Here is a 27549-nt window from a genome sequence, read left to right on the forward strand (position 1 = left end):
CGACGGCCTTCCCGTTCTGATGTCGTTCGCAGGAACTGTTGGTCTGTGGTCTAGATTATCCTCATTCAGCAAATTTTCTGCCATGTTGGGAAAGAGTGATCTGCCGCAGGCATGATAGAACTGATCCCTTACTTGCGAATGAGGCCCAATTACGGCAGTCATCAACGGTGAGACCTGCTTTCACTTTGCGACGCACTATCGCGAACACTGTCTGAGACTCCCCAGTGGTTCGTCCCATCCTGGAGTTCTTTGTTTGAAAAACATCTGAAGTAGTAGTCAGCAATCGTTTCTTCATTTGGCGCGCTACCTCCAACCAAAGGTGGGTCTTCGATCGTCCTGGTAACCTATGGTCTTTTCGGGAAAAGGACAGCCCCTATTTTTGATCTCAGTTCATCAGACTGTAGCATATTTGATAGAACAGCTTGACCGCACAGTTGTAAGCTGCTCAATTGATGAATAATTTTCTTCAATGCAAGACCACTGCAGTTAGCCATAAGGAAGAGCCTGTGGGAAGACTATACCCTATACAGTATCTAGGCATCGGACACGGTCGAATTCTCGTTGACGAGCAGAAGGACGTTACTCAAAAAATCACGATGTCTGAGACCAGCTCAGTTTCCGCCTGAAGATCTAGCGATCTCCGTTCCCACGCAAAGGTCTATTTGCCACGTTCAGTTCGCAGAAGAGTTGATTCACCTGCACTGTAGGTTTTCGCCACGATTACCATCCCTTCTCTTTGTAAGGAAAAAAAGCAGCCACTCTCATCACTGGATCACAAAAGCCTGGACGGTTGTAAAGACATGTATCTGCATTCTTCTCTCGCAATAGACAGCATCCCAGAAATTTCTTTTGGTATTATAGATGTGATATATGCACGTAAGATCAGATTCTGTGTCGCCGAATATCATCTCCTTTCGTATTCCAATTAGTACTGAACAAGTAAAAGCGTGTCAGGTGTTGCACTCACAGTCGACTGCCCTTCTCAGGAAATGCTTCTGGGTTTATATCGACCACTAGCTTTCCGAATTGAGCACCAGTCTTCATTTCGTCGAAAAGCCCCTCGATCTGCTCAATATTAAGCCCTTTTACAGTGCGAGAGATAACGGGAACGATTTGCTTTGCCTTGATAAAGGATATCATATCTCGAAATTCGCTGCGAGAGCCCATGGTTGATCCACGAATCTCAATGTTTTTCAGAACTGCTTGCATCGGAAAAGAAACCTTGGGGCCAAGCGTCATTCCATAGCTCACGATAATCCCTCCGGACTGTACACAAATTCTCGTAAGTATTCCGAAGTCTCGCATTTTGCTAAAATCTTTTGGAATACACAGACCTTTAAAAATTTGGCACCTTTTTCGACTATGTCACCGCCTGCTCCGTCGATGATGGCATCAATCCATTTTCTCTCGCCAGGCAGCTGATCTAATAGCATTTTATTCCAATCCTCGTTTTTGTAGATTACGCCTCCTTTGGCCCCTAGGTGCTTCGCTTTGCTTAACTTTTCTTCACTGCCGCTCGTCACAAAAACATTGCAGCCGGCCGCTGTCGCAAATAACAAGGCCATTAGAGCAACACCACCTCCAATGCCAGTGACAAGGATATTCCGTCCTGGTTTGGCATTTTCACTCTTCGTGAACACAGCTCGCCATGCTGTTAATCCAGTTAAGGGTAATGCTGCGCTTTGTATCGCGCTTAGATGCTGAGGTGCTTCCTCAATTTCCCGATGATCAATACACAGAAATTGCTGAAGAGTACCTAGTGGTGTCGCCTTGGTTCCTCCAAGGATCTTGTAACCTGTTGGACTTTCTGGCCCTTCAGGCGCACTTTCCCATCCAAGTCCGGGATTGACTACAATACACTTGTGAAGCCATCTCTGAGCTTCTGCGGAGCTACCTGCGCGAATCACCTCTCCGCACCCATCTGAAAATAATGGGACTTCAAAAGTTGTCCCAGGGTACAAGTGTTGACGGATGAAAAGGTCCCGATGATTCAGTGCGGCCGCACTTAATTGAACAACAACCTCTGTCGCATTTGGCTCGACTTCAGGGACTTCAGTAAGTTGCAGGCTGCAGATATTCGACTAGTTAGTAATCTCGGAAACTAGGGAACCCTTGCACGGATAGCATGGAACTTTGAAAGCCTTACGGGTAATAGACTTGCCCAGGCTTTCCTGGGATTTGCTTGATGGTCACGGCTTGCGGCATGATAATGTAATGTTTCTCTTGATGAATTGGAATTTAGTCCTCGATTGTGATGCTCGGGAAGAGGGGCGACTAAGGGCAATTTAGCTTACTCGTAGTAATCAACTAGATAGAGATAAAGTCAGGGTTCGGGGGCATGCCCACTACCTTAGTCTCCACAGCCGAACCCCGCGCGATGCCACCAGCAGGTATACCGAGCAGCGGGCCGCACCGACCAGAATTGCGCAGTTCACTACCAGCTTTCTCCAGCAATAATGTGTCAACTTGACTTTTTCCGCATTAAACATTTTTTCGGCATGTTTGCCTGGCTATAAAAATTTAAACACTAATCGCTACTGTAGAACGAATTGCAAAATCAGAAATACTTTTATGAAGGGTATCTTTTCCAAACTTTGATGCAGATTCTCGCAAGAATGATAATGTCCAATCCATCATATACTAGAAAAATCGTTGTAATATACTTTCTCAATACCATGTGCAAGATCATTGAATTCGTTCCAATGCCTCTTCTATGACCCTTTTCCAGTTCATTTCACGTATGTATAGGTACTCAACGATAACCATGCTTAAAAGGGAAGGTTAGTCAATCGGGTTCCTGCAGAAAGCGGAGGGGCGCTCTTACAATGCATAAGCAACGGAAAATCCAAGCCACAAGCCTTGAAGATTCAAATTTGAACCAAATCCCAAGCCAAAAGCAATAGGCAAGCAAATCTGATAAAGCATTTTTAGCCTTTTTCTGGTCCAGAATCGTCAAATATACACCGGAACACGCGTAACTAACCATATAATATGCAATCAGAGTTAGAATACCGCTCACATGCTGCCTTCCCGCTGCACGCATCACCCCATTGCACGTGGTGACAAATGCATCTCCGATCATGTTGATGCCGCAAATCGGAAGTATATTGGCCGCCAGCTGAATAACCGTTTCATCATCGGTAAGCATCCGAGGTATCTGACGACGAAATATTGTGACTAAGAGACAGATAATCGTTCCTGCAACAAGGGAAGCTACAAGAGCAACTTTGCTCGCCAACTTCGCACTTTCAGGCAACCCGGAGCCGACAAGATTCGCTGTTCTTGTCGTTCCCACGATAGCAAGGCAGAAGGCGCCCTGAAAACAGATCGAGTATGCCGTGCTGACAATAGATTGCGCAGCAAGATGGTCTGGAGAAAATCGACTTGATAACAATGTGACGAAGAGATAGACAAACCATTCGCCAAGCATCGTTACAAGTCCTGGAAGACTAAGCTTGACCATTGGGCCCCACTTGTGAAAGGCAGAACGGTCAAACCCACCCCAGCACTCTCGTCCTTTAATAAAAATCACATAAAGGAGCAGGCATAATGGAAGCATAGTTTGAGTGGCGACAATCGCGAGAGGTGCTCCAAGAAAGCCCCATTTGAATTTCTGCAGTCATATTTACCGTTAGTATAGTCAATAATATCTTGCAAGATGAGAGGGAAAAGTGGCCTTACCCACACAAATAACCAGCTTAACATGCCATTTAGCGGAGCACAGATGACAAGAACATAGAACATTGCCGAGAATAAGCCCTGCGCCTGGAGAAATCTTTTTCCCGCTTCAAAGAGGGCAAAAAAAGGTGCGCCAATGGCCAGGATTCTGAGATATTTGTTGGTGAGTTGTACCTGTTCTGGATCAGGCACGATTGTGGCAAGGAAAGGCGAACTAAAGGTCCAGAGGGCGACGATTGGAATAGTGGCCAGTAACAAGAAACATATCATACGCTGCATGTGCAGGCCAACGATCGTCTTTCGACCTGATCCGTACGCTTGAGAGCAGAGAGTGTCCAGTCCCGTGGCTAGGCCCTGATAAACGACATATCCTGTAACAGTTGCCACACTATTTCCTAAACTCGCAGCTCCCAGCTCTAATGTCCCCAGCCGGCTGACAGTAAATAGGCTGGATGCCATGAGCGAAAATTGTAGTAGCCCGGTGAGAATTAGAGGTCTCGCGTGCATGGCCAGAAATTGAGCCTCAATCCTCCATGTCGTTGATGTCGTCCCTGCCACAATTTCTGCCTCGACTGGATTTTCTGCGTGGGTTATTTTCACACTTCCGTATGACACGGAAGGAACTTTTATCAGTGAGGAGTCTTCGAATTTGTTTTCTGCTTCGGAAATTGGCATAAGATCTTCAATTCTCAAGTTGTCGGACGTATTATTTCCCCGCTTAGGATTACGGTCGTCGTACATCAGTATAGACCGGTCTGATCGCATATGAGCAACATCATCGGTATTCCCATCATTCTTTGCTGTTTGAAATTGCGGAAACTTATTGAATACCGAATCCGAGACTGGTGGGCTTGCCATTCCAAACCCAAACGCGTGGGACTGATAAGAACTTGCAAAGAAAACATCGACATTGCGACTTGCATTCTCTGCAGCATCCAGAGCCTTGGGACTATAGCCATAGTCGGCCATAGCACTCGTATCTAATTCAGCTTCGACATCGCGGACCGCATCATTGTGGACGTTTGTTGATTGCGCATCCATTGAAGCGGAGAAGACAAAGTTAATTCCAGATAAAGATTCAACGAACACAAGACGAGTAGAGCAGAATTGTTGCACAATTTGATAGAGCAGTATCTCAGGATTTATAAAGTCCGGGTGGACAGAAGAATGGAAGACTCATTTGCAGCGCAGTCATATGTAGCCATCGTGACTGATAAGCCATGCAGCAGGGGTAAAAATATCAGAACACCACGACACCAAGTGTTCCATTTTTCTTCTCACCCGCCGGGCCCTAAATTTGGGTGGTTCGGCATGGGACCAACATGCAACGACCATGTTTCTAGGACTGATCTTACGATAAGTCAGATAAATCCAGAAAATTTGCAGAGATAATGCGCTCTAGTGGTAAGTAGGCCTGTGCGGGTTGGGGGAAGAGCGGCCGAGGGCGGTCTCGCTACAGAAATCCCGGTAGAGGTTCCCGTTTGACAGGAACAAACGGAAGGTGTCCCCCGGCCCGGGGAAGCGAGCAAACCGCCAGATTCTGCCCATGGATCTTTTGGCTCGAAAGCCACACCTCGATCTCTATGTGAACACTTCTCGCATTCTACAACGCCGTCGTCACAAGCCAACAGTATAACAATTTAAGTGATGCGTGCCCCTTGATGAGAGTATGTTAATAATCATATATACTCACAACGGAGCGCAAATGTTCTATTTGAGGACGCTCGGCCCATGTAATTTGACCTCTCTTTAGTGCACCGTAAACATTCACATTTGGCGTAACAAGCATCTCTGTAAGCACGTGAATATTGAATATCGAATATCGAGTATTGGTTAATGTTCAGAATTGTTCGCAAAGGATGGATTGGTATCAAGCGATTAGTGATATTTGACACAGACATGAGACCGCAAAGCATATTACCCCGAGCTTGAGTATTGATAATCCTTTTAGTCTCAAATTTGGCATCCCTCAAGACAGGCAGTTCCCAAGTTGTCACCATTGTCAGACGCCCTGCCGCAAGGATTTCCCTTGAGGACTCGATTTATCTTATTCAAATTTCTCTGACTTTCCGCCTCTGTTCTCTCTGAGTACCCAGCTAGCAGGGCAAACTGTGAGACAGGAAAGACGTCAATATTTATTCCTGATACAGACAGCACCATCTGACACTCCTACAAGAAGCTGTGGACGTTAAAACTTCAGCAAAAGCTTCTCTGCTATAGTCCCAACTCTCACTGTTGAAACGCTTGAAACAAGTCACAGCTTCATTAACATCACCCAGCATCGTCGAACGAGGGGCTGTCCAATTTTCGGTCCAATCTCATCGAAGACTTCGCAATGGACGATGGGCGCCTTCCCCGGAGGTATGTGCTATACTCATGAATTTAGTAGACCTCTTGCTGAGTTCCGACTAGCAAGAAGACCGATGCCTCGAGAACCGGAGGCTGGGGGTCCGCCTTCAGAAAGAAGGAGAAAAAGAGAGATCCATTCGATCCCTTGGGACTCTTGAGCTCAGAGGAGAGCTTCAGGAAGGACCAGCCTCTCACGAATGTAGCGTCCACCTGGGCCACATACGATTTGGACAATCGGCACAGGACGTGGTCCCAGCCCCACAATCATGCCACCGGTGACTCAACTGGAGGGACGGCACTGCATGCATCACGAAAGATGGACGCTAGAAATTCTGGCGAGCAGCGCGACGCGGAAGCAGATTTTCTCGCCATCCCGGCGTTGCTCCAAGGCCGACGCGGTCCTCGCTCCGCTTTCGAAAGGCGCAATCCCTCGATCGCGCGGGTAGATGAATCGGGGCCGGTCAAGGTCGTCATCGGTGCAGAATCCAAAACCGTGTTTCAACGGCCGGATACACGCGCCGAGCAAATGGATGAGGAGGGAAAGTATGTGGACGGGGTGAACAGAGGGAAGATGAGAAAAGGCCTTGAAGAAGAGAGAGGGGCTCTGATCCGGCGAAGAAGAGAGGCAATGTCCGCAGCCAAAGCTGCAAAGAGGGCATGGGATGCTCTAAGCCCAGAAGGCAAAGAAAGAGAAGGCCTCAAAAAGCAACGCTCCGAGCAAAACTTTGCGTTGTACAGTGCCGGCCTGACAATTGATGTCCGGCTATATACGGCGCTCCCAGAGAGAGTACCAGAGAAAGACTAGCTTCAGGAACGTTCGCAGCTGGAAAAATTTGATGAGGTAAGAGGAATTTGCCTCCCTTTAGTTCTTTTAATGACCAGAAACAGCCAGTCTTCAGCTGCCAGAAATCTGAAAGATGCCAAATCAGAAGTTCTGCAATGCCCAGAGATCTTTCATGTCGATGACACGTTGGAAACAGTGGTACTCAATGCAGAGAAGCTAGAGATTGCAAGCAGAGCAAAAGAACTTTGTGAGCAACGCGGTCGTTTGGTGACGGTCATTCTGGGCAAACTTGTTCAATATACTCGGGAAGCAATCTCTAGGCGTCTTTTTGGGGGTCTTGTTCAAGAAATACGCTTCTTTCCTGAAGATATGCTGGCCATAGTCGTGTTCGCATTGCCAACGGACGCCGAAGGTTTCATACGGCACATCAAATTTGTGAAAGACAACGATCCTAGTGCATACCGTGCCCTGCAGATCAATGCTGAATGGTACAAAGGGGTCGAGCTCCAGGCTATGTGGCCATCTCAGCCTTCCTTGGTGCAATGGATCCTCACGGGGGCCACCAGATGCCTTCAGTTGTTCGGCATAGACATAGGGCAGAAGCCCGATGATTTCGCAGAGGCCGTTACATGCGGTCTAGGAATTCGACCTATCAAAGTCGCGATTATCCATCAGAAGAAGCGCCAAGTGAAGACAGCCCAACTAGGAAATTCAGGGATTATTGAATTCTCCTCTATCAAAGACGCCGTGGAATCCAGACAAAAAATCCTCGAAAAGCGGGCGCCTGGTCTAAACAATTGCCGAGTTGAATTTCTTGGGGATCCTGCAGATAATGCACCAGTACGCAGGGAATATTGTGCTTGCCAAACCTGCAACGAGCTCCAAGACACCTAGGAAGTTCGCTCGAGAGATCTCTGGAAATGGAAGTGTCTTCCCCACATGATACAGGGTTACTTCTGAATCCCATTGGGAAAGAAAAGTCAAATAAACCTCTTCAAAAGGTGGCTCGGAAGTGATAGCACCATAGAGGCACGGCTGGAGATTAATACATGCGTGTTGTCACTTCCCGCTTAGGGCAACCCCCAGCAAATTGGGGCAAACAAATTGTATCTCTCAAATGCACCTCGAAAACTAGTAGATTTCTTGGTGTACGAATCAGACATCGTGCTTTGTTTGGTTCTTTTCAAGGATTGCATAGAGCAGTCGTAGTCTTCTCAGACCTTGAAGCTAGCAGTCCTAACAACCGCGACAGTTCAACCTGGTATAAAATGTACAAGCAGCGTAATCCGTCGGCCGAAAATGCACCGTCATAGGGTGCTTTGCTTGGGAAAATGAAAGGATTACCCAGGACAAAATCTTGGCCCCAAAACTACGCGCGACAGAAACAGCCCTGAGAACGCGTTTGCCCACGCGCCTTCCCCATATAGTCGGTAGTTTCTCCAAGTACGAAGACATGATTGGATGACGCAGGGGCCAAAACCCTTTTCATCTTGGGCCTTTCCTTGCCTTACACGTCCTGGGGCGAGGGTTGGTGCTACTGCGACTTTATGCTTGTACACTCTTCGTCTAAGCCGAATGTCCAATGTGTGTGAGCTTCCTAGCCTCTTAACCTCGTCCGTAAAAATAATACTTTCGAGCCCGTTTGCCTGCCCTCAATAGGCTTTTACCTCCGCGCATCGCCCACCTACTCAGCATTTACGACAGCATATTTCACTCCATCGAGGTCTTCATTCTTTCGCAATCCACGCGAAAAGTGCTTCCTCTGTTTTTCTCAAGCGAGCAGTTCCGGCATCATCTCTCTGACGAGACTTTTTGCATCAAATCTACCAAACTTTAGCAAATTGTCGTGATCATTCGTGGTTTTTTGACGACGATCCGACCATGCCTTCTCCTTTTACATCAAGTTTTGCATCGGCTGCGGCCATCAACAGTAACGCAGATGGGAGCTCCACGCGAGCGTCCCTGAGGGGCGATGGTCCCGGTGGCGGGGACTGGTAAGTCACAAAGGGTTCTCATCACTGTAATTAACTCTGGTATCCATTTGTTGGCGGGGCCAGTGATGTGAAAGCGTTCTTCCGCAGCCAATTTTGGCTGCTTGAATGTTGTGGGCATTTACTGTTGCTGTTGTCCGAAACGTCAACGTTTGAGTGTCGGGATTTGATTTCATTCGGCAGCCAAAGAATATTGTAACATCAAACTGACACCTATATTTATCGAACTAGGCCCCGATCTCGTGTCAATGGAGCTACGCATACTTTTCGTCGTCCTTCCGTTGCGACTAACGCGTCTTCTTCGTCTCAACGCGATTCTGCACAGCATCAATCATCTAACACGACTTCAAACCCCGGCATCTATGTCCCTCCGCACATTGCATCTGGAACCTCCACCAGCGTGAATCGTACTGGTAATGTTAGCGACAGTCGGTATTCAAAGGAACAGCTTTTAGATCTCTTCAAGGTCCAACGCGACGTTGGCGATATTTCCAAAAACTTGTCGAGCCTCTTCATCGGAGGATGGGAGCCGGGGGCCTCTGCGGCGGCGACTCATACTGCTTGGAACAGGCGTGACGAGCGCAACAAGGACTCAACGATTGGGCCGGAAGTTTGTTGGGACCAAAACGGCAGCGTGGAACCCATGGGGCTATCCAACATGACTGGAGAAGAGAAGGAGGTCTGTCTTGATGCGAATCTAGCAGTTGCTACGAAAAGGTCGTTTGCTAATTGCGTACTTTAGCTCTTCTCAACCTCTGTCAACTCGCCTTTGAAACCCCCGCCTCAAAATGCGAATAAAGAGAATATTCCTGGTACCACCGGTGCAAACCGAAAGACTTCCTTATCGCAAAATGCAATGGGCACTTTCAACGCCGCCTCACCCGGCAACGCTCGTCCGAGCAACCGTCGTCGCGAGACATCGGACTCCCTCAACCAATCTACTCCAGGTGGATCCGGTCGGGCTCTGCGCGAAGAGTCTGGTGCCCCCACCCCACCCCCTTCGCTTTTGAGGAGAAGGACGGATTTGAAGGACATTGGTAATTCGACCGGCTCCGACGAGCGAGACAAAAGTGGCCCTGGACGAGACAACACTGTTGATTCACCCAATCCATTTGGCACACTTAAACGCAGTACCACGGGTCCGTTCAATGCCGGCCTGAATGCCCCGGCTTCTCCCTGGTCTTCGGCTGCTTCTCAAAACGCCACGTTTTCTCCCATGGGAGCCTTTGGAAATTTTTCTTTAGCCGCCCCAGCTGGTCAGCCGCCTACACCGAGCGAGAAGCGGCCTGGCCTAGGCAGCCTGAGAGGCGAAAGCCGATTCAAAGGTCTGATGGGAGGAGAAAGTAGCGAAGACCTGACTTCGCGCGTAAAGGAAAGGGCAGCTGGTTCTGGGTCGGAGAAGCGCAATGACACTGAAGCTGACTCTGCATCTCGTCGGTGGGGGGATGCGAGGTCAGCCAGGCCTTTGAGCAGCGATACAGACCCCTTCGCGGAGGGCGAAGAGCGATCTGGAAGTGCTGCTCTCGGGGGCGGTCAGGACGTTAGTCCACCCCCTGAAAGCCGCGTCCCTGACCTCAGCGCGCCGAATAGACAGATATCGTCGGATGATTTGGGCTTCGCGCCGTTTAGCATGTCATCCGAGCTTCCTAGGATCCATGATCTACTCCGTCAAAGTGGTCGAGATTTGCCCCAGGATGGTAGCTCCGGGAGCGAACCGTTATCTGGACGCGAGCCCATGAGTCCGACAAACACAAATCCTTACCAAAGCCCCGAGGTGGAGACAGCTGACGCTGATGACATTGACACTGATGGTTCGGACATTCAGAACACTCATCTGCCCGGATTGAGTGCCTTAGCCAGCGATCCTACTATGGGAATTTTTGGTCCCCAACCTACCAGAGCCGTGTCTGGATTTGAGGGTCCCGCAAGTGACCGCAGCCAGACGTCGAGTGTCGGACCCAATCGTGGCTTTCCGTCTCTCGGTGGCCTGGGAGGCCTGGGGGGCCTTGGTAGCACGACTGGTTGGCCAGCTGGTCCCGGTTCAGTGGGCACTCCGAGCCGGGAGAGGGCCGGGTTTACTGGAGCTTTTGGTGATCCAATTTTTGGGGGAATTGGTGATTTGCAGTCACCCAGTCTTGCCAGTCATAATGCCAGTGGCCTATTCGGGCCGGGCACTCCTTCAGCCATCGGGAGTGGTGGCTCCGTAGGCCGTGGGAGCAAGTTGGGCTCTCTCTTTCCCGCATCAATGCAAGAGCAGATGCGAGCTGAAAGCGCGCGGCAGGAGGAAGGACCTCTGGATGGTAGTGATCGACAACCTGTTGGCACCTTGCCGGGTCGTCCAGGCTTTCCCGGTGGCTCCGGTGCGTTTGGACCGATAAGCAGAGACACTGGTAGTCCTATGCGTGCTGGACGAGGAATCTTTGATGATCTTTTGGGCAATCTTGACCCTAGCCGGGGCGTACGTGATGCGGAGTCGTCTTTTTCAGCAAACGATACTCTGCCAGGTTCTTTTGGCCATGCGCAATCCGCCGGATCTATTCAGCCTCCGCTCCCGGGTGGCTCTAATTCTGCACTGTTGTCGCAAACGCTTGCTCAAGCGCAAGGAAATGCCGCGAGAGCTGGGCAAGTCAAGATTCCTAGCACTGGGAGCGCGGGCTCTCAGATTCCTGCAACCCAGCAGCGGACAATGGTTATGCCAGACAGAATGCGATGGATCTACAAGGATCCGCAGGGCAACACCCAAGGCCCTTGGTCTGGATTGGAAATGCACGATTGGTATAAGGCTGGTTTCTTCTCCCCTGAGCTCTTGGTGAAGAAATACGAGGACCCGGACTACGAGCCTCTTGCTCAGCTCATACGACGAATTGGGAACTCTCGTGAACCTTTTCTCGTGCCTCAGATTGGCATCCCTCACGGACCCCCTAGCGCCCCTCCCAGTAGCCAATGGACCGGCGCCGGCCCTCCGCCCGCAACGGGAGTGTCGGGTACTGTTGCAGGGGCTCAGCCGCCTTTTGCCAGCAGTTTCCCAAGCTTTGGTACTACGCTGACAGCCGAGCAGCAGAATGCTCTTGAAAGGAGAAAGCAAGAGGAGCAGTATCTCATGGCACGACAAAAGGAGCATCTTGCTCAGCAGCAGGTCATGATGAAGCAGATGCACCAGATTCAGGGCCCAATACATCCCCAACAGCTGCACCATCATTCAAGTGCCCATAGCCTTCACAGTCAGCCCAGTTTTGGCAGTATCACGTCACCGCCCGCCTATCCTCCGGTCTCTACCCAACCTTCCTTGCAAGCTCCACAAGGATTTCCTGGCGTTCTCGAGGCATCGCTGAGACAACATGTGAATGCTCCGTATGGGAGTCCTGGTCCAATCCCAGACCAGCTTGCCGGTGTCCGTGATGATGACCTGCCAGCCCTTTTTGAACGTTTGAATGCCGGCCGCGGTACACACCCTCCTTTCGGTGTCATACCTGGTGCTTTTTCCCAGCAGCAACAAGATGCCATCCATGCTCAGCAGGTCGCGGCGATGCTTAATGATAGAGCTCGTTTACAGCGAGAGCAGGCGCAGCATGATCTTGCTCAGCAAACGAATGACGAGCAACGCGGTCATTCGGACCGTCTGCAGCAGTTCCATGAGCTGCGGACCCAGCATGATGAAGCACAGGCCGCTGCTGGGCCTGAAGCTTCAAGTGGCAAACCATCCGACTTGGCGGCATTGGAAGGTCAGGATGAAATCTCCCATCAGTCAGAGCAGGATCAATCTTTTGCAGAAAGTCAGGAGGAGCAACACTTGGGGCAACACCAGCAGCAGGAGCCCCGTCATGCTAGTCCCGCTCCTAGAGACGCATCTCAGGAAATCGAGGCCACCATTATTGACAGCATTTCTTCCCCCACTGCGGAGCCAAGAGTGCTTACGCTGACGGAGCAAGTACAAAAGGCGGCCTCTGCAAAGCAGACACCTACGGCGCAGGCTCAGTCTCCATGGGGCAAAGTCGATACCGGTATGCCGTATCCTTTCCCGCCGCCACAATCTGTGTCTCCCCTTCCAGCCCCTGCGGCGCAGAGGAGCAGGCAAAATGTTGCTGAAGCCTTGACGGCAAGCTCCCGATCTCGATCTCAGACCCCAGTCGAGACACCCACTTCAATCGCACCATGGGCGAAGGAGCCAGCAGAGCTTCCCAAGGGACCGTCTCTGAAAGAAATTCAGGAAGCTGAGGCTCGCAAAGCGGCCGAGCAAGAGGAGATTGCCTCGGCTGCACGTCGGGCTCTAGCTCAGCAAGAGCGCATGAACCAACCGCCGGCCCCAGCCCCAGGCTTGCCCTCAACTTCGACTTGGGCAAGCTCATCTTCGCCCAGCGCTCCAGCACCTGCTTCCTCGTGGGCGAAGACAACGACGGGAAAGACTGCTCCAGGAGCTGCTAGCACTGGTGCTAAAAAGACATTGCAGCAAATTCAAAAGGAAGAGGAGGCTCGTAAGCAGAAGGCGGCAGCGGTTGCCAGCGCCGCCAGTGCGGCAAATGCGGCTGGGACTCAGTCAAGTGCTGCCGCCGGGAAACGCTACGCGGATCTTGCCAGCAAAGTCGCTGCGCCCCAGGCCTCTGCTAGCGCTGGCGGAGCTTGGACTACCGTTGGAGCAAACGGTAAAGTCAAGTCTGCTCCTGCCCCTCCAGCTACAGGCTCAACAGGGGGTGTGAAAATCAGTAGCACTGCCCAAACACCTACTCTCAACACGGCCGTGAGATCGAAGCTCGTCTCCACCCCTTCTAAGAGCGGTGTCGCTGTTCCCACTACCAGTACTGTCAATGCCGCTGAAGAATTCACCAAATGGGCCAAGGCTGCACTTGCCAAGGGCCTCCATTCCAATATCAATGGTAAAAAGCAACATGACCCTAGTTTATCTCGCACTACCTGAGCTAACCATCTTATAGTGGACGACTTTGTTCAGCAACTTTTGACATTCCCCTTGGAGGCAGAAATCATTTCTGAATGCGTCTACGCCAACTCATCCACCATGGACGGGAACCGCTTCGCTGATGAGTATATCCGTCGTCGCAAGCTTGCTGAGAAAGGCATCGTTGATACAAGCGGAAGTTTTTCGCCCGTGGGCTCTGATAGCAAAGCGTCTGGAGGCTGGAGCGAAGTGGCAAAGAAGAACCCTGTGAATGGGAGCAAGGATGAATCTACTGCTGCCTTCAAAGTTGTCGCTCCGAAGAAGAAGGGTAGTAAGAGGTAAAGTGGCAGGGTGACAAGGGTGCCGAAGATGCTCTAGAGATGCTGTCTACCATGAATTTTCTGGTTCGCGATACAATGCTTCTTGCCTTCCAGACCTTGTCTGGCTGCACTTATAGCGAGTTTGCTGATAAATCAAGACCGAGGTATATGTGCGGATATCAAAAGTGCCTATTACTGTACAAATCACTGGAAATATTCCACTTCACGACAAGTAGACAGCTGGTTGTTGGCGTACTCTGAGCGAGCTTGGCATTGTATTTAGTTCTATAGCCTCATAAAAGCAATTGTATCTATAACAGATACTCCAACACCGTTGATCCTTTACTATGTCGAATCAGTGGTCATTCTTTGCGACGTCATTCACATGAACTTGCTTAACACAATTGGAGTGGTCAACCCGACTGTTTGAAGATTGTGATATACAGAGTACCCGGTTGTAAATTCTCTGCATGGGCTTGATAGCTCTTATCATTTCGGGCCCCTTGTGTGTCCCGAGTGGGGCCAAAATAAATGACTCCAAAGACCCCTCAAGCGATTGACCAATAATAGCACACAATCCTGACTCAATCTTATCTCACCTATATCATGTTCAGAGTATTGTAATTTTGAGGCTTCAAAGCAGTGCATAGGAGTTTGACTGTGAAGCCAAGACTATTTCTTAGCCAACCTGATATCCCCGTTGGCAGAACGAGGGGTTGCTTGTCTACCGAAGGGCGCGTGGGGCATTGATACTCCGTAATGTATTGCTGGGAGTCAGCAATCTTACACCTTATCCACAAGCTACCTCTCACGGTTGACACGGGCCACCTCTAGATAGAGTCATCAATTTCGACCACGTTCATATTTGCATTCTCTATAAAGATTGACTTTTTCTCTTTTCCCGTTTTTATATATTTTCTTTTTGTTTTATACCGGTGCAAGCCTTTTCTTTTTTACCTTTTTTTTTTCTCGTCTCATATCATAACCGTTGAAAGACTTGATCTTCACAACCTCCAGCCATGGTATCCGCAAAAGCTCCCGTGCCTTTTGGCCGCGAGATGCGTAAACAATTCCTCATGGATGACAACTATGTAAATTTGAATCACGGTATGTATCTACCTTGAAACGCAACCATCAGATGTGCCCATTATCTTTGCTACACTTTCTTTAAACGTCCCCACGTATTTTCACATGATGCATGATAATAGACAAACACCAATTCTTAGAAAAGAAGATAAAAGAAGACAGAAAAAGATAGTTCTGTACTTGACATCAACATTATTTCTTGCTAACCTAAAATACAGGCTCATTTGGCACATTTCCTGCTGCCATCCGCAACGTTGCGCGCCAATATCAAGACGAGCAGGAGAGCCGGCCAGATCCATTCATCAGATATGCCTGGCCGAAACGACTTGATGAGTGCCGGGCCGCCATGGCCCAATATCTAAATGTGCCTGTAGAAACAGTCGTCTTTGTGCCGAATGCAACCACTGGCGTCAACACCGTGCTGCGCAGCTTGGTGTTCCAGCCCGGCGACAAGATTGCCTACTTCTCCACCATTTACGGCGCGTGCGAGAAGACAGTGCAGTACATTACTGAGACCACGCCCGCTGAGGCGGTCAAGATCCAATACACGTATCCCGTCAGTGACGACGAGTTGGTCGCGAAGCTGCGCGACGCCATCAAGCAGGAGAAAGAAGCAGGGAATCGTATCAAGGTCGCCATTTTCGACACCATTGTCAGCTTGCCGGGCGTGCGCATGCCGTTTGAACGGCTCACCGATGTGTGTCGAGAGAATGGCGTCCTCAGTCTGATTGACGGCGCGCATTGCGTTGGTCAGATTCCCATCGACCTGGGTGCTCTCCAGCCAGATTTTTTTGTCAGCAACTGCCACAAGTAAGAACAGACCTACCTCCCCCTTTCCATTGTTCAGGCCTAGCATTCTACGCAGAATAATCCACCACATCTATATCCAAACAGAAATCTAACGGACACACCTCTAATTAAGATGGCTCTACGTCCCCCGCGGCTGCGCCGTCTTCTATGTGCCCGTCGCAAACCAGCCTCTTATCCGAAGCACGCTTCCCACCTCTCACGGCTTCACGGCATTACCCCGCGCCGGCACCACGCCCGTCAACAATCCTCTCCCGCCGAGCAGCAAATCCGCATACGTCACGGCGTTTGAATTCGTCGGCACCATCGACTCGACCAACTGGCTCACTGTCCCCGCGGCACTCGAGTTTCGGGACTCCACGTGCGGCGGCGAAACGGCCATTATGCAATACTGCATCGATCTTGCTCGCGAGGGAGGTAACCTCGTCGCCAGATGTCTGCATCGCATCAGCGACGACGTGGATATCGAGAAACTCGGCCTCGTCATGGAAAATCCAGAGAAGACGCTCCGTCGATGCGCCTTTGCTAATGTTAGATTGCCGCTGGAGGTTGGCGGGCCCAGTAGCGGAGCCAAAACCCAAGACGCAAAAGACGCAAAAGAAGAAGAAGAAGAAGAAGACCTAGGCGTCAAGAACCTAACGCTCAAAAGCACGAGCGGCGACGGCCACAGAGTCCGCGCAGAAAACGTCCCCCTCGTGACAAACTACATCGCGTCGCGCACGGTCGAGGACCACGATACCTTTGTGGCCATCATCTTCTACGGCGGCGCGTGGTGGGCGCGGCTCTCGGCGCAGATTTATCTCGACTTGGACGATTTCCGGTTCGCTGCCAAAGTCCTTGATGAGATTTGTGACCGAGTGAAGAGGGGGGAGTATTTGGATGTGCAGAAGGCGTAGTTCTGAAGATGGTTTTGGCTTTTTTTTTGGTTCTCTTTTTTTTTCACCTCCATTTTCTCCCATCTCCCAGTTTGGTTTCTTTGGTAAAAAGAAAAATTTAGTTATTTATTGAGTAGCTTGCTCTGCCTGGAAAGAGCATTTTGGGGACCAAACGATGTCATAAGAAAGAGATATACACATAGAGACACGAAAAAAACAAAAGAAAAGAAACAATCTGGATGTCAAATATGATAATATATCCTAGAAGGATACCGATATAGCAGGTCCAAGTGAATAAATGACATGATTGCAGGTATATTAGTGGCAATAGCACCGTACGTGTTCCACAGTTGCTTTTGAATGAAGGTTAACGATACTGACACCATGTGATTTTAAGAGTTTGGGGACGTTAATCAAACAGTAAAGAAATAATTATTAACTAGGCGGGCCTCTACATGGAAGTAGAGGCAATTATTAATATAAACTCTATGAGTATTACTTCCTCAATCGTGGAAGAACCGGTTTGGCCATCCCTTGTAACCAGTCAATTCCCTCCGTTTCATCCATTACCGTAAGCCACACCACCACATTAGAGCATATCTTTGACCGCTAACGGGAACAAATTACACAAAAGCCAGCAAACTGCAGTGCGCCTCGTCAATAAGAGCATAGGGATCTATAAAACGACCGCATAAAGGACCGTCTTTTCCCTCTATGACACGCTAAAGAACTTGACTTTGAGTAACAGTGATGAATGGCTAGGGCAAGAAATCGCTTTTGGCATGACTTGACTTTTGACAAGTACTAGAAGTCCGAAGAGGAACCTGGGCAATAAGCTACCAAGGGCGAACTTCGAGATTTTTTTCTTTTTTTGACAAATAAACCCTACAGCGGTGAGGCTTAAGGGCGCTTAGAGAAAACCAAGGGGCAATCATCCTAGAAAGGTGAGGGAATTAGCCCTTGACGACGAAAAATGTGAAGAAGACGCATTTGCTCGATTTACATACCTGGGGGAAGATTGTGGCAAAGACCTTGATCTTCTCGGAAAGCGGGGTGATTTGGTGCTGCCAGTCCAACTCGATACTAGCCTTTCCAATCATGGCCATCAGGTTCAACTGAGCGTAGGTCTGTCCAAGGCAGTAGTGGGGTCCAGTGCCAAAGACCAGCCAATTCTTGGCCTGCTTCTCGGCGTCGCCGGTAATCCAACGTTCGGGGTCAAACGTATCAGGCTCGGGATAAACCTCGGGGTCATGGAGCGCAGGGTAGACAGAAGGAATGACCATTGAGCCTGTTTCATGGTTAGTCATTGGACTGAGTCCTAGAAAATTAAAACTAGTAGGGGCCAATCGAACCTTTGGGAACGGTGTAGTTTTCGGTGACGGGGAAGTCCTGCTTGGCAATGTAGGGGACCATGATCACAGGAGGACGGTATCGCAAAATCTCCTTGACGACAGCACGAGTGTATGCCATTCTGTCAAGCATGTCCATGTCAAAACGCTTGCTTCGGTCGCCATTTCGGACGGCCAAATTCTCCTCGCGCACCTTGTCGAGAACCTCGGGGCGGTCAGCCATGACTTGGAAGAGCCAGGTGCAGGCACTGCTGGTAGCATCTTGGGAGGCGAAAAGGAAGGTGAACAGCGTCTGAGAGATTTCAAAGTCGGTAAAGTCACGGAGAACCATCGACGGCTTTTCCTCGCTAGGCACCTCAATTCCCTTTTCGACCTTTTCGCGGTAAATCTTAGATTCAATCATCGACTTGACCCAGCCGTCCAAAATGCAAGTGACATCACCGCCTGCAGCCATTCGAACTTTACTCTTGGCAGCGCACTTGGCAAATTCATCCAGAACCATGTCGGCCGCCTTTTTGCCGTACCAGGGCTTGGTGAAGGGCAGAATCACGGGGAAGTTGACGAGCTCGAGAGCGGCAGTGATCATATAGTAGTCGTCGGCAACCTTCTTGATCGCTTCATCGGGCATGTAGTGGCCTACAAAAGTACGGCACGAGACGGCGCACATGGCCTCGCGGAATTCAGCCATGAAAGGCGCGGGCTTACCGGCGTTCTCGCGAGAAAGTTCAACGAAACGGGCAAAATATTGATCGTAGACCTCCTCTTGGCCGGGGAGGTACAGCTCCAGAGCCTTGCGAGTGAACAGACCGTTCAATCCCTTGCGATATTCGACGTGAGCCTTGCCATCCATGAAGACCCAATTGGTCGGTCGCAAAAGCTTGTGCGCAATGTCGACGACGCAGGGCTTGACGAAGCTCGGCGAGTTAAAGACTTTGCGGGCCATGTCGCGAGTGGATGCAATGACGACGAATCTAGCCCATGTTCGTGTCAGTATCCAACATTCAAGCTCCTCTGCTGTAGTTTAGTGGCGGTGGGATGATCGTACTTGTGGAAGACAGAAACGCAACTGAGCGCACCACTGTTCCATTTCGCAATGTACTCTTCCATTTTCGGGTTTACGGACTGCAGGAACGGGCCCATGAAAGGAATCTTGAAAGATGGTCCAGCAATAGTGCCTTTGTTATAGATGTACTTGACTGCATCAATAAAGTCAGTTTTTGCCTGGCTTCAATGTCTTGGTGTAAGGCTTGACGATGTGAAACTGACGTTGATCATAAATAACAAGCATCGCAAACAGCGTGATGGCAATGGTCCATCCGTTCATTCCCTCCAAGATTGTTCCGACAATGCCGGACGAGTTGGTTACTGAGCTCCCCATGTCTGCATTCGCAGCCGGGGAGGTGAAACTGGCATCTACCGCAGCAGCCATGGCGTCGGAGCGGGCTTGGTACAAGCCAGAAGATAAACGCAATAATTTAATTGCCAATTCAGAAGCTTAAATCACAGAAGACAAAAGGAGGGAACTCGGTGCAGCCCACTTTCGAACGAAGTTCAGTGAACCTGGCTTCGTTAGTAGGTTTGCAATCCACCAACAAAAGTCCAATGGCAATCCGAGACCGCGAGACAGAGCCTGAGCCTGAGCCTAGCTTGTGCAGTAGCAGAGGCAAAGGGTCAACCTCTGCGGAACAGCCACTACAGAATAAAGGAGCGCACGGAAACGATATCGGTGATATCTTTTCCTTTTGAATGAAGGAGTGAGCGAAAGAGAGAGGGAGAGCGAGGGTCCTTCCGGGATTATTAACTAAGACACGAGCAAGCAATTTCTTGGGGAAACCGACAAGATTGAGATTATTACAGTCTCCCATTCTCGCATTCTGATTGGCCCGTTGGGCATCTGAGCTTTTTCCTCTCTGACGGATCCTCCGCTTGGCATACCCGAATAAGTTTAGCGAGATATCCAGGGTCAGAACACTTCCACCGCTCCCGGCAACCAACGTTCCGGCACAACCACTAAATCAACGAGTCCAAAGGTGAAAGTGCAGAACCCTTATTGCTGATAGGATACTTGCACGTGATCAATAAGCAGCCTGTCAAATGGCGAAAAAGACATTTAACGTTATGCTGGCTAAGAAAAATTCAACTACCTTGTTATTATACTGTACTCCGTACAGTCGTTGCCATCGAACCATCTGTTCCCTCATGCGATTGTTAGCGAATTCCCCCCCCCCCCCCACTCGCCCAAGTTGCCAGGAACCAGGGGCACCCGTATCAAGGGCCGGGGACCGAGCGAACCCTCGGAAGCTGTTCGCATGTGGCTTATCTAGTTGACACAACTGACATCCTCCTGATGGGTAACGATGCTTCGATTTTCTTCGCTAAGGAAAGTATACTGGAAGTCCCGTGCAGAGGTACTTTACGCTGAAAACACAGTACGTGGTACCAGCTTTATCACGTTTTTTTTGTGCTGCTTGGATTTGACGAGCATGTGACGATGTTATTGACGGAATTGCTCATCGTCATCAAACACTCCACCATCACGTGGTTGTGCGTCACTCTACTCTTATGCCATTCGGTAGGACCCTGATTAGTTTTGACAGGGTCAGAAGCGTCGTCGTAATAGACGTAGTCCTACTACAGACCAAGCTCTAATTTCCTAGTTCAGATATCCAAACAAGTTGAACGGATGCAACAGCCAGTATTGTCAATGAAGCAACCTTGAGCAATTGCGCTCTCCGGCTGCAAAACACCTTAAATCTATAACAAAGCGAATAACCGCGCGCTTAAACGATGCATTGGACTACGAATCAATATAAAGACCTACTGGGAAGGGGACCCTGGCTCGGGCGTGGGAATCTCGTCAGTGTCACTGCTAGTGCTCTCATCGCAGCTTCGCTGAAGAACGTGACTGTCGGAAGACGACACAGACTGGGAGTTGACCGGTTTCTTGCCAAGGCTTTTACAATAGTCGTCCCATAGTTTCTCGACTGGCTTTTTGAAGAGGGTTTTCCACATCTCTTCACCATAGCGATGATCGTACAACCACCCATTGATTACCATAACGCTGCCCTCACCATATACGTCTTCGAGATAATCGAGAAAGTACCCAGTATGCTGGTACCCGGCATCCCACCGGTCGCTGCTGCCTCTGCTCCAATGTGGAGGCACGAAACCAGATCGAAGACGCACCCAGTCCGCAATGCCTTCTACTAATCCGCCAGGAGCCGAACCGTGGCCGTTCCACTGCCAGCAATGTACCACTTCGTGTCGAATGACTCCCAGTATCTCTTCGCGACATCTATCCTTTGCAATATGTTGAATGTAATCTGTGGAGAAATGAATTTCTTTATGATCATTATCCAGACTACTGCCAGTCGTATATGCGACGCCAGGCATCGATCGAAGAATCAAGGTGATCGATCGGGTACCAGGTATTTCCGAATCTGGGGTATACAGAAGTTCCTGAACGCCACGAACTGCATCCTCTAACACGGTGGCGGCATTAACAGCTGAAAGGAAAACTTGCGAGCCGATGCTTGATAAATCCTCAATCTGAAGGCGAAGCTTGGCAGAGCGGAAAGACGATTTCTTTTTTGGGCGAAGAGGAAGTGTTTCCGAAGACTTCTGCGCAGAGTCTAGACGCAGCGGAAGAGGAGAGGGCGTAGGTTGGGAAGTGCTAGAAGCTGTGGACATTTCTAGTAGAAGGGATGAATGTGCGTGATAATTAAACACCAAATGAAATCACAAGGGAGGAGCAAAACATGCATAGAAAATTTCAAAAATAACCCAAAAGAGTAAAAGCAAGCAGCATCAGCTACTATGTAGTAACTCAAAAGTACGTTTGCAGGTGGTTCGGGAGTCTCGCTATATAAAAGATAAAAGGGAGGAACGTCAGAGGATGAGGTTGATGAGGTCGGCTGAGCTTAGCTGGGCGGTTGCTGGGGCCTGAGAATCGACTTTTCCTGATAGGGAATGAGCGACACATTGGAATTGCCCTGTTCGCTTGATCCCACGCCAACGCGGACCCAAAGTTCGCGATCGACTTCATCTAAGCGGGTAAACTCATAACAACACTACTGCCTTGTGTTGACATTCTCATCACGGCAACAACGAACCTCAGGTAAGTCCTGCGCAATGTGGAAGTTCGTGATATGTGCTCCTGAGTTACTCTGTCGCGTGCTTGAAATGCATCAACATCTTTGTTCATCGCAACCTCTTACGCCCTTTGCATCTTTGTTTTCCCATTTTGGACGCACCCGTTTCTATCCGTTGTGCTTTGGCTAACATTTGGAAAAATGGCAGCTGCCATTCAAAAAAGCACTCATACTATCTTTGCCATCTTATTTTCCGTGCTCGCGCTTGACGCCGTCGCCGAGCTCTTTTTCCCGATCCTGTCCGTGTTCCTGATTGTTGGCGCGATCCTTCTGCCAACAGCACAGAGAGAAAGCTCCTCCGTTGCGGGGGAAGTCAAAGCTGTCTACTTTCTGAGTTACCAATCTCCCGAAGAAGACTGCGCCAGCATGGCGATGGTGACTGACAAGGATGTCCTCTTCGTCAAAAACACTCAAAACCTCGAAGCCGTCAGCGACTTCATTACCCACATCAAAGCAGACGTAAAACATAAGCAGCTCCCAGAGGATTCTATAATTCCGCTCTTTCAGATCGTTCGCATTTCGATATCATCACCGCACTCTACTGTGAGCAGTGCCGGATTCAGTCTGTTAGTACACCTGCTCAAGCGATTAAATCTACAAGGCCAGGCAAAGGCCATTGCCGCAAACGAAAAGCTTTTGCTACCCTATCTTCTCGATCGATTGGGAGATCAGAAAGATAGATACCGCACATTTGCTACTCTATGTCTCACGGAGCTTTGGCTCGTATGCCCACAAGATGTGGAACGGGCCATCAAGGAAACGGCTCTGACAGGAAAGAACTCTAAATCGAAAGAAGCCGGCATGTCTTGGATATGCAAGGTCAGATCTCTTTCATGCCTTCTAGACTGTGGCATTACTGATGTGAAGCGTAGATGAACAAAGAGCACGGTCTCGCTTTCCGTAGCTACGTGCCACGTCTAATGGAATGTTTGGAGGACGCCGATGGTTTCGTTCGAGAGCGCGCAAAGAGTGCTATCGTTGATCTGTTCAGGTAAGCCAAGAAAATCAATATCCTATTGTCCTTCGGAGAAAAAGTGCTGAATGTATAAGCAGAACGGCTCCTGAACATGCCAAATCTGATCTGAAAAGGCAACTTCACGAGCATAATATCCGAAAATCTATTGCGGCATTCATTTTGGAGAGCCTTGATCTGGCTGGCTCGGTTAGCGCAGAGCAGAAGACGCCAGACCTGCCGCCTGTAGCTGAGAAAAGTGCTCCGAATGCGAGCAGTAGCTTGGCATCCTCTACAGGATTCGCCCCAGAGTTTTCTAGAGCTCGCTCGTTGGGCCCAGAGAGCGACAAGCTTGAATCTGCTATTGTTAATACGCAACGGGAGCTTGACGAAATTTTCAAGTCCATGTACCAGCATTTTGAAGGAAAGGAAACGGAGCAGAACTGGATGCTGCGCGACAAGAGCATTTTGAAACTTCGTCAGCTGACCAAGGGTAATGCGCCAATCGATTTTCCCGGTGCCTTTGCCGCTGGTATAAAATTCCTCATGGATGGCATTTTGAAGGTGGTGAACTCACTACGGACGACGCTGTCAACAAGTGGTTGTCTTCTAATCCAAGAGGTGGCTAAAGCGATGGGACCCGGAATTGATCACATCGTTGAATGGATGCTGCATGTTTTGATCAAGCTTTGTGGTCATACCAAAAAAATCAGCGCCCAGAACGGTAACGCCACAGTGGAGGCTATTTTGGGTCACGTTTCGTACAATGTTCGACTTGTCCAGTTTATCTATGACGCAAGTCAAGAAAAGAATGCACAGCCGCGAGCTTTTGCTGCGGGATGGCTGAAGACCATAATCACTCGGGAGGGTGTTAATAAATATCAGAAACAGCACTTTGAGAGTTCCGGTGGCTTCGCACTTGCTGAAAAGTGCATTCGCAAGGGGCTGACGGACGCTAATCCTGCAGTGAAGGAGGGAATGCGTGCTGCGTATTGGGTATTGGCAAAAGTGTGGCCAGCGACTGCTGATAGGTATGTACAAGCTCGCCCCGGATATTTGGCAAATTTTCTGACTTGAATCAAGCATAATGTCTTCTCTGGATGCGAATTCGCAAAAGCTGCTCCAGAAAGCCTCTGGTGGTGCCGCTGTAATGGCGGGTACCTCCAGCGCGACTGCCACTAGTCAGAATGCTCCCCAGGCCCCTCGGCCGAGTCTTCGCGATGCTATTGCGGCTCAGAAACGGGCGAAGAAGGCGGCTCAAGGTCTCCCTGAGCGCCCAGAATCGGCCCAATCTAGCTTTGCATCCACGACCACCCCACAACCCATCTCGAGACCTAACACTCTGTCTAGTTCAACTAGCTCAGTTGGAGGCGGTTTGATGTCTGCTCCGGTTCGCCCTATGCGGCCTGGTCGCCGAGCAGAAATTGCGCGACCTGCTACTGCAGAACCATTTGTGAACCGCAGACCTGTAAAGCCCCAGAATGTATCTACAGGGTCTGGTCCCACGCCAATCAAAAGCGGTCCCCGGCAGACACCAGTGCAGGATGTGAAGGTTACTAAGGACTCCACCCCAGCAGTTGCCCCAGCGGATAGCGAGAAGACTGCCGCTAAACCTCCAAATAGCACAGAGTCTGTTCAAACCCCATCAAGAAATGAAATCCGCAACATGGATGTGGAAGAACGTCGGAAAATCCATGAGCAGCGATATGCCCACCTCCCCCCGCATTTGAGAAGGGTATTTCGGCCTGGTGTGCCTGGCGCCGATCCCGGAGCAGAGCCAGACCCGAGCTATGAAGAATTCATCCGTGTGGCTTCTGCTCCTTACGAGCGGAATAGATCAACATCACACAGGTTCTCCACTCAAGCAGAACCAATTATAGAGCCTGCGGCTCAGCCTGATGACAGCCTCCAGGTTGCTGCAAAGACTGTCCTTCCGCGCTCACGAGAGAGTTCTCCAAAGCGAGAGGTAGCGAAGAACGAAAACCGGGCGAAGACGTCGAAGCCTCTCAAGGTGTACGAGGATCCTATCTCGAGAACACCATCCCCGGTTTCTTCGCACCCCCCTGCACAAACAAAGGCTCTTGAAGAGCTGACATTGAATGAGCCAGCCAATGTCCCAGTTGCTTCGTTTTCTGGTTCAAACGAAGAAGTGAAACCAAGCGCGGCACTTGTCAAGCGCGAAGAGCCCAAAGACAATGTCGAGGTCGTTTCTGAAGAGACTCTACCTACTTTTGTTATTCCCCAAGTTCGGGCCCGGACATTTGACATGGAAGGGTTTGCCAGCTTGCGAAGATTGATTTTGGGAAGCGACCCTGGGTTTGATGATGAAGTGTCGCGAGAATTGCTTGCTGCTCTTGTTGACTATGTTCGCTCGACTGAAGAGGAACTCAACCTTGACCGACTAGAATCGGACCGGCGCAAAACTTTGGCGTTGCCAACAGTGATGAATCTACTTCAAAAGAAGCAAGATCGTCTGGATGTACTAGGCATGTGGTATCCTTATGCACTGGCTGGCATGCTGGAAACACGAAGTCTTTGCGTTGAATTCTGCCGCGTTGCTGCCCTTGCAAACGACGTGACACGATTCCTCGTCGAGTCTGGAGAGCGGCCTCGTGCTGATCTCATCGATCCCCTACTCGCATTCATCGAAAAGGCGCAACCGAGCGAGGGCGATGATATGCCTCTGTTGCTTGGCATTCAAGTATTGCGCAGAATGTTCACTCGGATGAAAATATTCGCCATGCCCTTGTCAGAGGAAGCTGAGCAGAAATTTGTTCACCTAGCAGAGCGTTTCTTGAGCTATCCCGATGCGCGGATTCGACGCAAGATGGTTGAATGCTGCGTCGTCTTTCAATATCTCGCCAATCGATACGAAGACACCGACAGATTCTGGAGCTTGATGATGCCCGGACTCAGTCTCGCTCATCGTGATCTCATTACCTATTACCAAGAAAGATGGCAACCACAGGACATTCCGTTCACGTCTGTCTAAGTAGGCTTTTTTGTGTATCCCCTTTTCCTTTTCTTCTTTGTCTTCTTCTTCTTCTTCTTTTTCTTTTTCTGTTTCCTTTACTTCTTCTTTTGCTTCTGTAATTTTCTGTGGTAAAAGTCCAATCGGCGACTTTCTTGTATTCTCTTGATTCATTTCTTTAATGGTTGCCCGGAGGAGTATATATTAGCGCAGGAGTACAATGGGGACATGGCGGTAAATTGGATCATTCAACTTTGTCACCAAGGAACGTGGGACGTAATTCCGTTTCTGTGGTACGCCTTATGAAATTAATTGTATGAATTACTTTTTCCACCCACTTTATGTGTTTCCAACGATGATGATGATGATGATGATTATGATATGGTTTGCTGGGACGGAATATATCTATTTCCAAAAAAAAAAAAAAAAAAAAAACACGGAGGGACGAGGAGCTCTTATTTAAAATGACACCGCCCGGTCTCGAAGTCGTATTGAGTAGGCCGGATCTAGAGCTCTCGGGAGCTGTGTTAAGTATTCTTCCTCTCTCTCTAAAAGGGATATTAGGCCTTAATTCAAGGAGTTTGCCGTCATATCGATTTCACACGTGTTTGTACGGAGTAGTGGAACGTATGTGGCAAGTGGTACAATAGTACAATACTAATTTCTATACTCTCTGACAGACGTTCTCTTCAGTCAGCAATGGATGAAAGATCAGCCATACTGCTTTGATGTATCGGAGTAAGTAATAAATACAAGATAACAAACTTGTCATACTCCAGTTTCACCTGAGTTTTCCTTTCCTCCAGGAGCAATCTCCTTCCCTAAATTACTCCATGACCCGAAAAGACTACCGTGACGCGTAATGCAATACAATCAAACATAACAAGGGAGAGCAGAAAAATGGATAGGCTGGAGGATACACGCGCGGATCGTGCCGTAAATTGCCTTGTCAGAAAAGAGATATATTGATACTCAAAAACACAAGGAGAATAGAGGCATAACGGTAGAGCAGAACAGGATGAGCAGAAAACAAAAAAAGGAAAAAAGGTCAAAAGGTTCAAAAGGTTATTCTAGAGCATGGCTTGCGAATATGCCATGTACTGTTTATCCACCAATGGGACTTGTTGATCACGCCAATGTTGATTTGAAGTCTCTTGCGCTTTTCCGTAACAGTTCCATTCGTTGGTGGCCGAAACCGGCCGCAAAATAACGGTGATCGTGGGTCTTGCTAAACATTCGTTCGGGTTTTGCGAGGAAATGTAGCATGGGTTGGCCACTGGGCGTTACAAGAAACTCCAGTCGATTTGATTGGTGTTGCGGTAGCATTTTTGCTTTTGCTGGCTGG

General features: G+C 49.4%; 9 protein-coding genes across 9 annotated transcripts; 5 read left to right on the forward strand and 4 right to left on the reverse strand.

The window, feature by feature from the left end:
- Positions 1 to 963: 963 nt before the first annotated feature.
- L228DRAFT_267392 (alcohol dehydrogenase) lies at positions 964 to 2205 on the reverse strand (the record flags this gene model as incomplete). The annotated part of the gene is made up of 3 exons (XM_018334984.1): positions 964 to 1266; positions 1335 to 2067; positions 2147 to 2205. The coding sequence occupies 3 exons, from the start codon at positions 2203 to 2205 to the stop codon at positions 964 to 966; spliced, it is 1095 nt and encodes a 364-aa protein (XP_018188940.1).
- Positions 2206 to 2324: 119 nt separating this feature from the next.
- L228DRAFT_246152 (MATE efflux family protein) lies at positions 2325 to 5059 on the reverse strand. Its single transcript, XM_018332339.1, has 4 exons — positions 3682 to 5059; positions 2984 to 3613; positions 2825 to 2913; positions 2325 to 2767 (listed from the first exon to the last, which is right to left on the reverse strand). Exons 1-4 carry the CDS (start codon positions 4717 to 4719, stop codon positions 2686 to 2688), a joined length of 1839 nt encoding a protein of 612 aa, XP_018188941.1. The 5' UTR covers positions 4720 to 5059; the 3' UTR covers positions 2325 to 2685.
- Positions 5060 to 6013: 954 nt separating this feature from the next.
- On the forward strand, positions 6014 to 6832 carry L228DRAFT_267394 (hypothetical protein; the record flags this gene model as incomplete). The annotated part of the gene is made up of 2 exons (XM_018334985.1): positions 6014 to 6039; positions 6091 to 6832. The coding sequence occupies 2 exons, from the start codon at positions 6014 to 6016 to the stop codon at positions 6830 to 6832; spliced, it is 768 nt and encodes a 255-aa protein (XP_018188942.1).
- Positions 6833 to 6901: 69 nt separating this feature from the next.
- Positions 6902 to 7705, forward strand: L228DRAFT_267395 (hypothetical protein; the record flags this gene model as incomplete). The annotated part of the gene is made up of 1 exon (XM_018334986.1): positions 6902 to 7705. One exon carries the CDS (start codon positions 6902 to 6904, stop codon positions 7703 to 7705), a length of 804 nt encoding a protein of 267 aa, XP_018188943.1.
- Positions 7706 to 8423: 718 nt separating this feature from the next.
- L228DRAFT_246157 (hypothetical protein) lies at positions 8424 to 14345 on the forward strand. Its single transcript, XM_018332340.1, has 4 exons — positions 8424 to 8805; positions 9034 to 9481; positions 9545 to 13673; positions 13731 to 14345. The coding sequence occupies exons 1-4, from the start codon at positions 8693 to 8695 to the stop codon at positions 14033 to 14035; spliced, it is 4995 nt and encodes a 1664-aa protein (XP_018188944.1). The 5' UTR covers positions 8424 to 8692; the 3' UTR covers positions 14036 to 14345.
- A 687-nt stretch (positions 14346 to 15032) lies between these two features.
- L228DRAFT_260224 (putative cysteine desulfurylase) lies at positions 15033 to 16830 on the forward strand (the record flags this gene model as incomplete). Its single annotated transcript, XM_018334238.1, has 3 exons — positions 15033 to 15120; positions 15318 to 15909; positions 16022 to 16830. The coding sequence occupies 3 exons, from the start codon at positions 15033 to 15035 to the stop codon at positions 16800 to 16802; spliced, it is 1461 nt and encodes a 486-aa protein (XP_018188945.1). The 3' UTR covers positions 16803 to 16830.
- A 379-nt stretch (positions 16831 to 17209) lies between these two features.
- On the reverse strand, positions 17210 to 19876 carry L228DRAFT_246159 (sterol C-22 desaturase). Its single transcript, XM_018332341.1, has 5 exons — positions 19397 to 19876; positions 19176 to 19326; positions 18134 to 19101; positions 17789 to 18069; positions 17210 to 17717 (listed from the first exon to the last, which is right to left on the reverse strand). Exons 1-5 carry the CDS (start codon positions 19557 to 19559, stop codon positions 17682 to 17684), a joined length of 1599 nt encoding a protein of 532 aa, XP_018188946.1. The 5' UTR covers positions 19560 to 19876; the 3' UTR covers positions 17210 to 17681.
- Positions 19877 to 20787: 911 nt separating this feature from the next.
- Positions 20788 to 22307, reverse strand: L228DRAFT_246161 (BSP-domain-containing protein). Its single transcript, XM_018332342.1, has one exon. It carries the CDS (start codon positions 21818 to 21820, stop codon positions 20948 to 20950), a length of 873 nt encoding a protein of 290 aa, XP_018188947.1. The 5' UTR covers positions 21821 to 22307; the 3' UTR covers positions 20788 to 20947.
- A 115-nt stretch (positions 22308 to 22422) lies between these two features.
- L228DRAFT_276250 (hypothetical protein) lies at positions 22423 to 26337 on the forward strand (the record flags this gene model as incomplete). Its single annotated transcript, XM_018335623.1, has 4 exons — positions 22423 to 23100; positions 23154 to 23272; positions 23335 to 24264; positions 24317 to 26337. The coding sequence occupies 4 exons, from the start codon at positions 22423 to 22425 to the stop codon at positions 26223 to 26225; spliced, it is 3636 nt and encodes a 1211-aa protein (XP_018188948.1). The 3' UTR covers positions 26226 to 26337.
- Between the last annotated feature and the right edge of the window lie 1212 nt (positions 26338 to 27549).

The sequence above is a fragment of the Xylona heveae genome (assembly GCF_001619985.1).
Source record: "Xylona heveae TC161 unplaced genomic scaffold L228scaffold_4, whole genome shotgun sequence".
NCBI lineage: Eukaryota > Fungi > Ascomycota > Xylonomycetes > Xylonales > Xylonaceae > Xylona > Xylona heveae.

What these genes read in the sequence shown, in the direction of transcription:
- L228DRAFT_246159 (XM_018332341.1), bottom strand. Translation starts at nt 19,559, where the DNA reads ATGGCTGCTGCGGTAGATGCCAGTTTCACCTCCCCGGCTGCGAATGCA. An exon ending in GCTTGTTATTTATGATCAAC is followed by an intron (nt 19,327 to 19,396) that starts GTCAGTTTCACA and finishes TTATTGATGCAG; the next exon opens with TCAAGTACATCTATAACAAA. An exon ending in TGCGTTTCTGTCTTCCACAA is followed by an intron (nt 19,102 to 19,175) that starts GTACGATCATCC and finishes AACATGGGCTAG; the next exon opens with ATTCGTCGTCATTGCATCCA.
- L228DRAFT_246152 (XM_018332339.1), bottom strand. Translation starts at nt 4,719, where the DNA reads ATGGATGCGCAATCAACAAACGTCCACAATGATGCGGTCCGCGATGTC. An exon ending in CTCTGATTGCATATTATATG is followed by an intron (nt 2,914 to 2,983) that starts GTTAGTTACGCG and finishes ATGCTTTATCAG; the next exon opens with ATTTGCTTGCCTATTGCTTT. An exon ending in TTTTCCGTTGCTTATGCATT is followed by an intron (nt 2,768 to 2,824) that starts GTAAGAGCGCCC and finishes TTCCCTTTTAAG; the next exon opens with CATGGTTATCGTTGAGTACC.
- L228DRAFT_246161 (XM_018332342.1), bottom strand. Translation starts at nt 21,820, where the DNA reads ATGTCCACAGCTTCTAGCACTTCCCAACCTACGCCCTCTCCTCTTCCG.
- L228DRAFT_246157 (XM_018332340.1), top strand. Translation starts at nt 8,693, where the DNA reads ATGCCTTCTCCTTTTACATCAAGTTTTGCATCGGCTGCGGCCATCAAC. An exon ending in GGTCCCGGTGGCGGGGACTG is followed by an intron (nt 8,806 to 9,033) that starts GTAAGTCACAAA and finishes TTATCGAACTAG; the next exon opens with GCCCCGATCTCGTGTCAATG. An exon ending in TGACTGGAGAAGAGAAGGAG is followed by an intron (nt 9,482 to 9,544) that starts GTCTGTCTTGAT and finishes TGCGTACTTTAG; the next exon opens with CTCTTCTCAACCTCTGTCAA.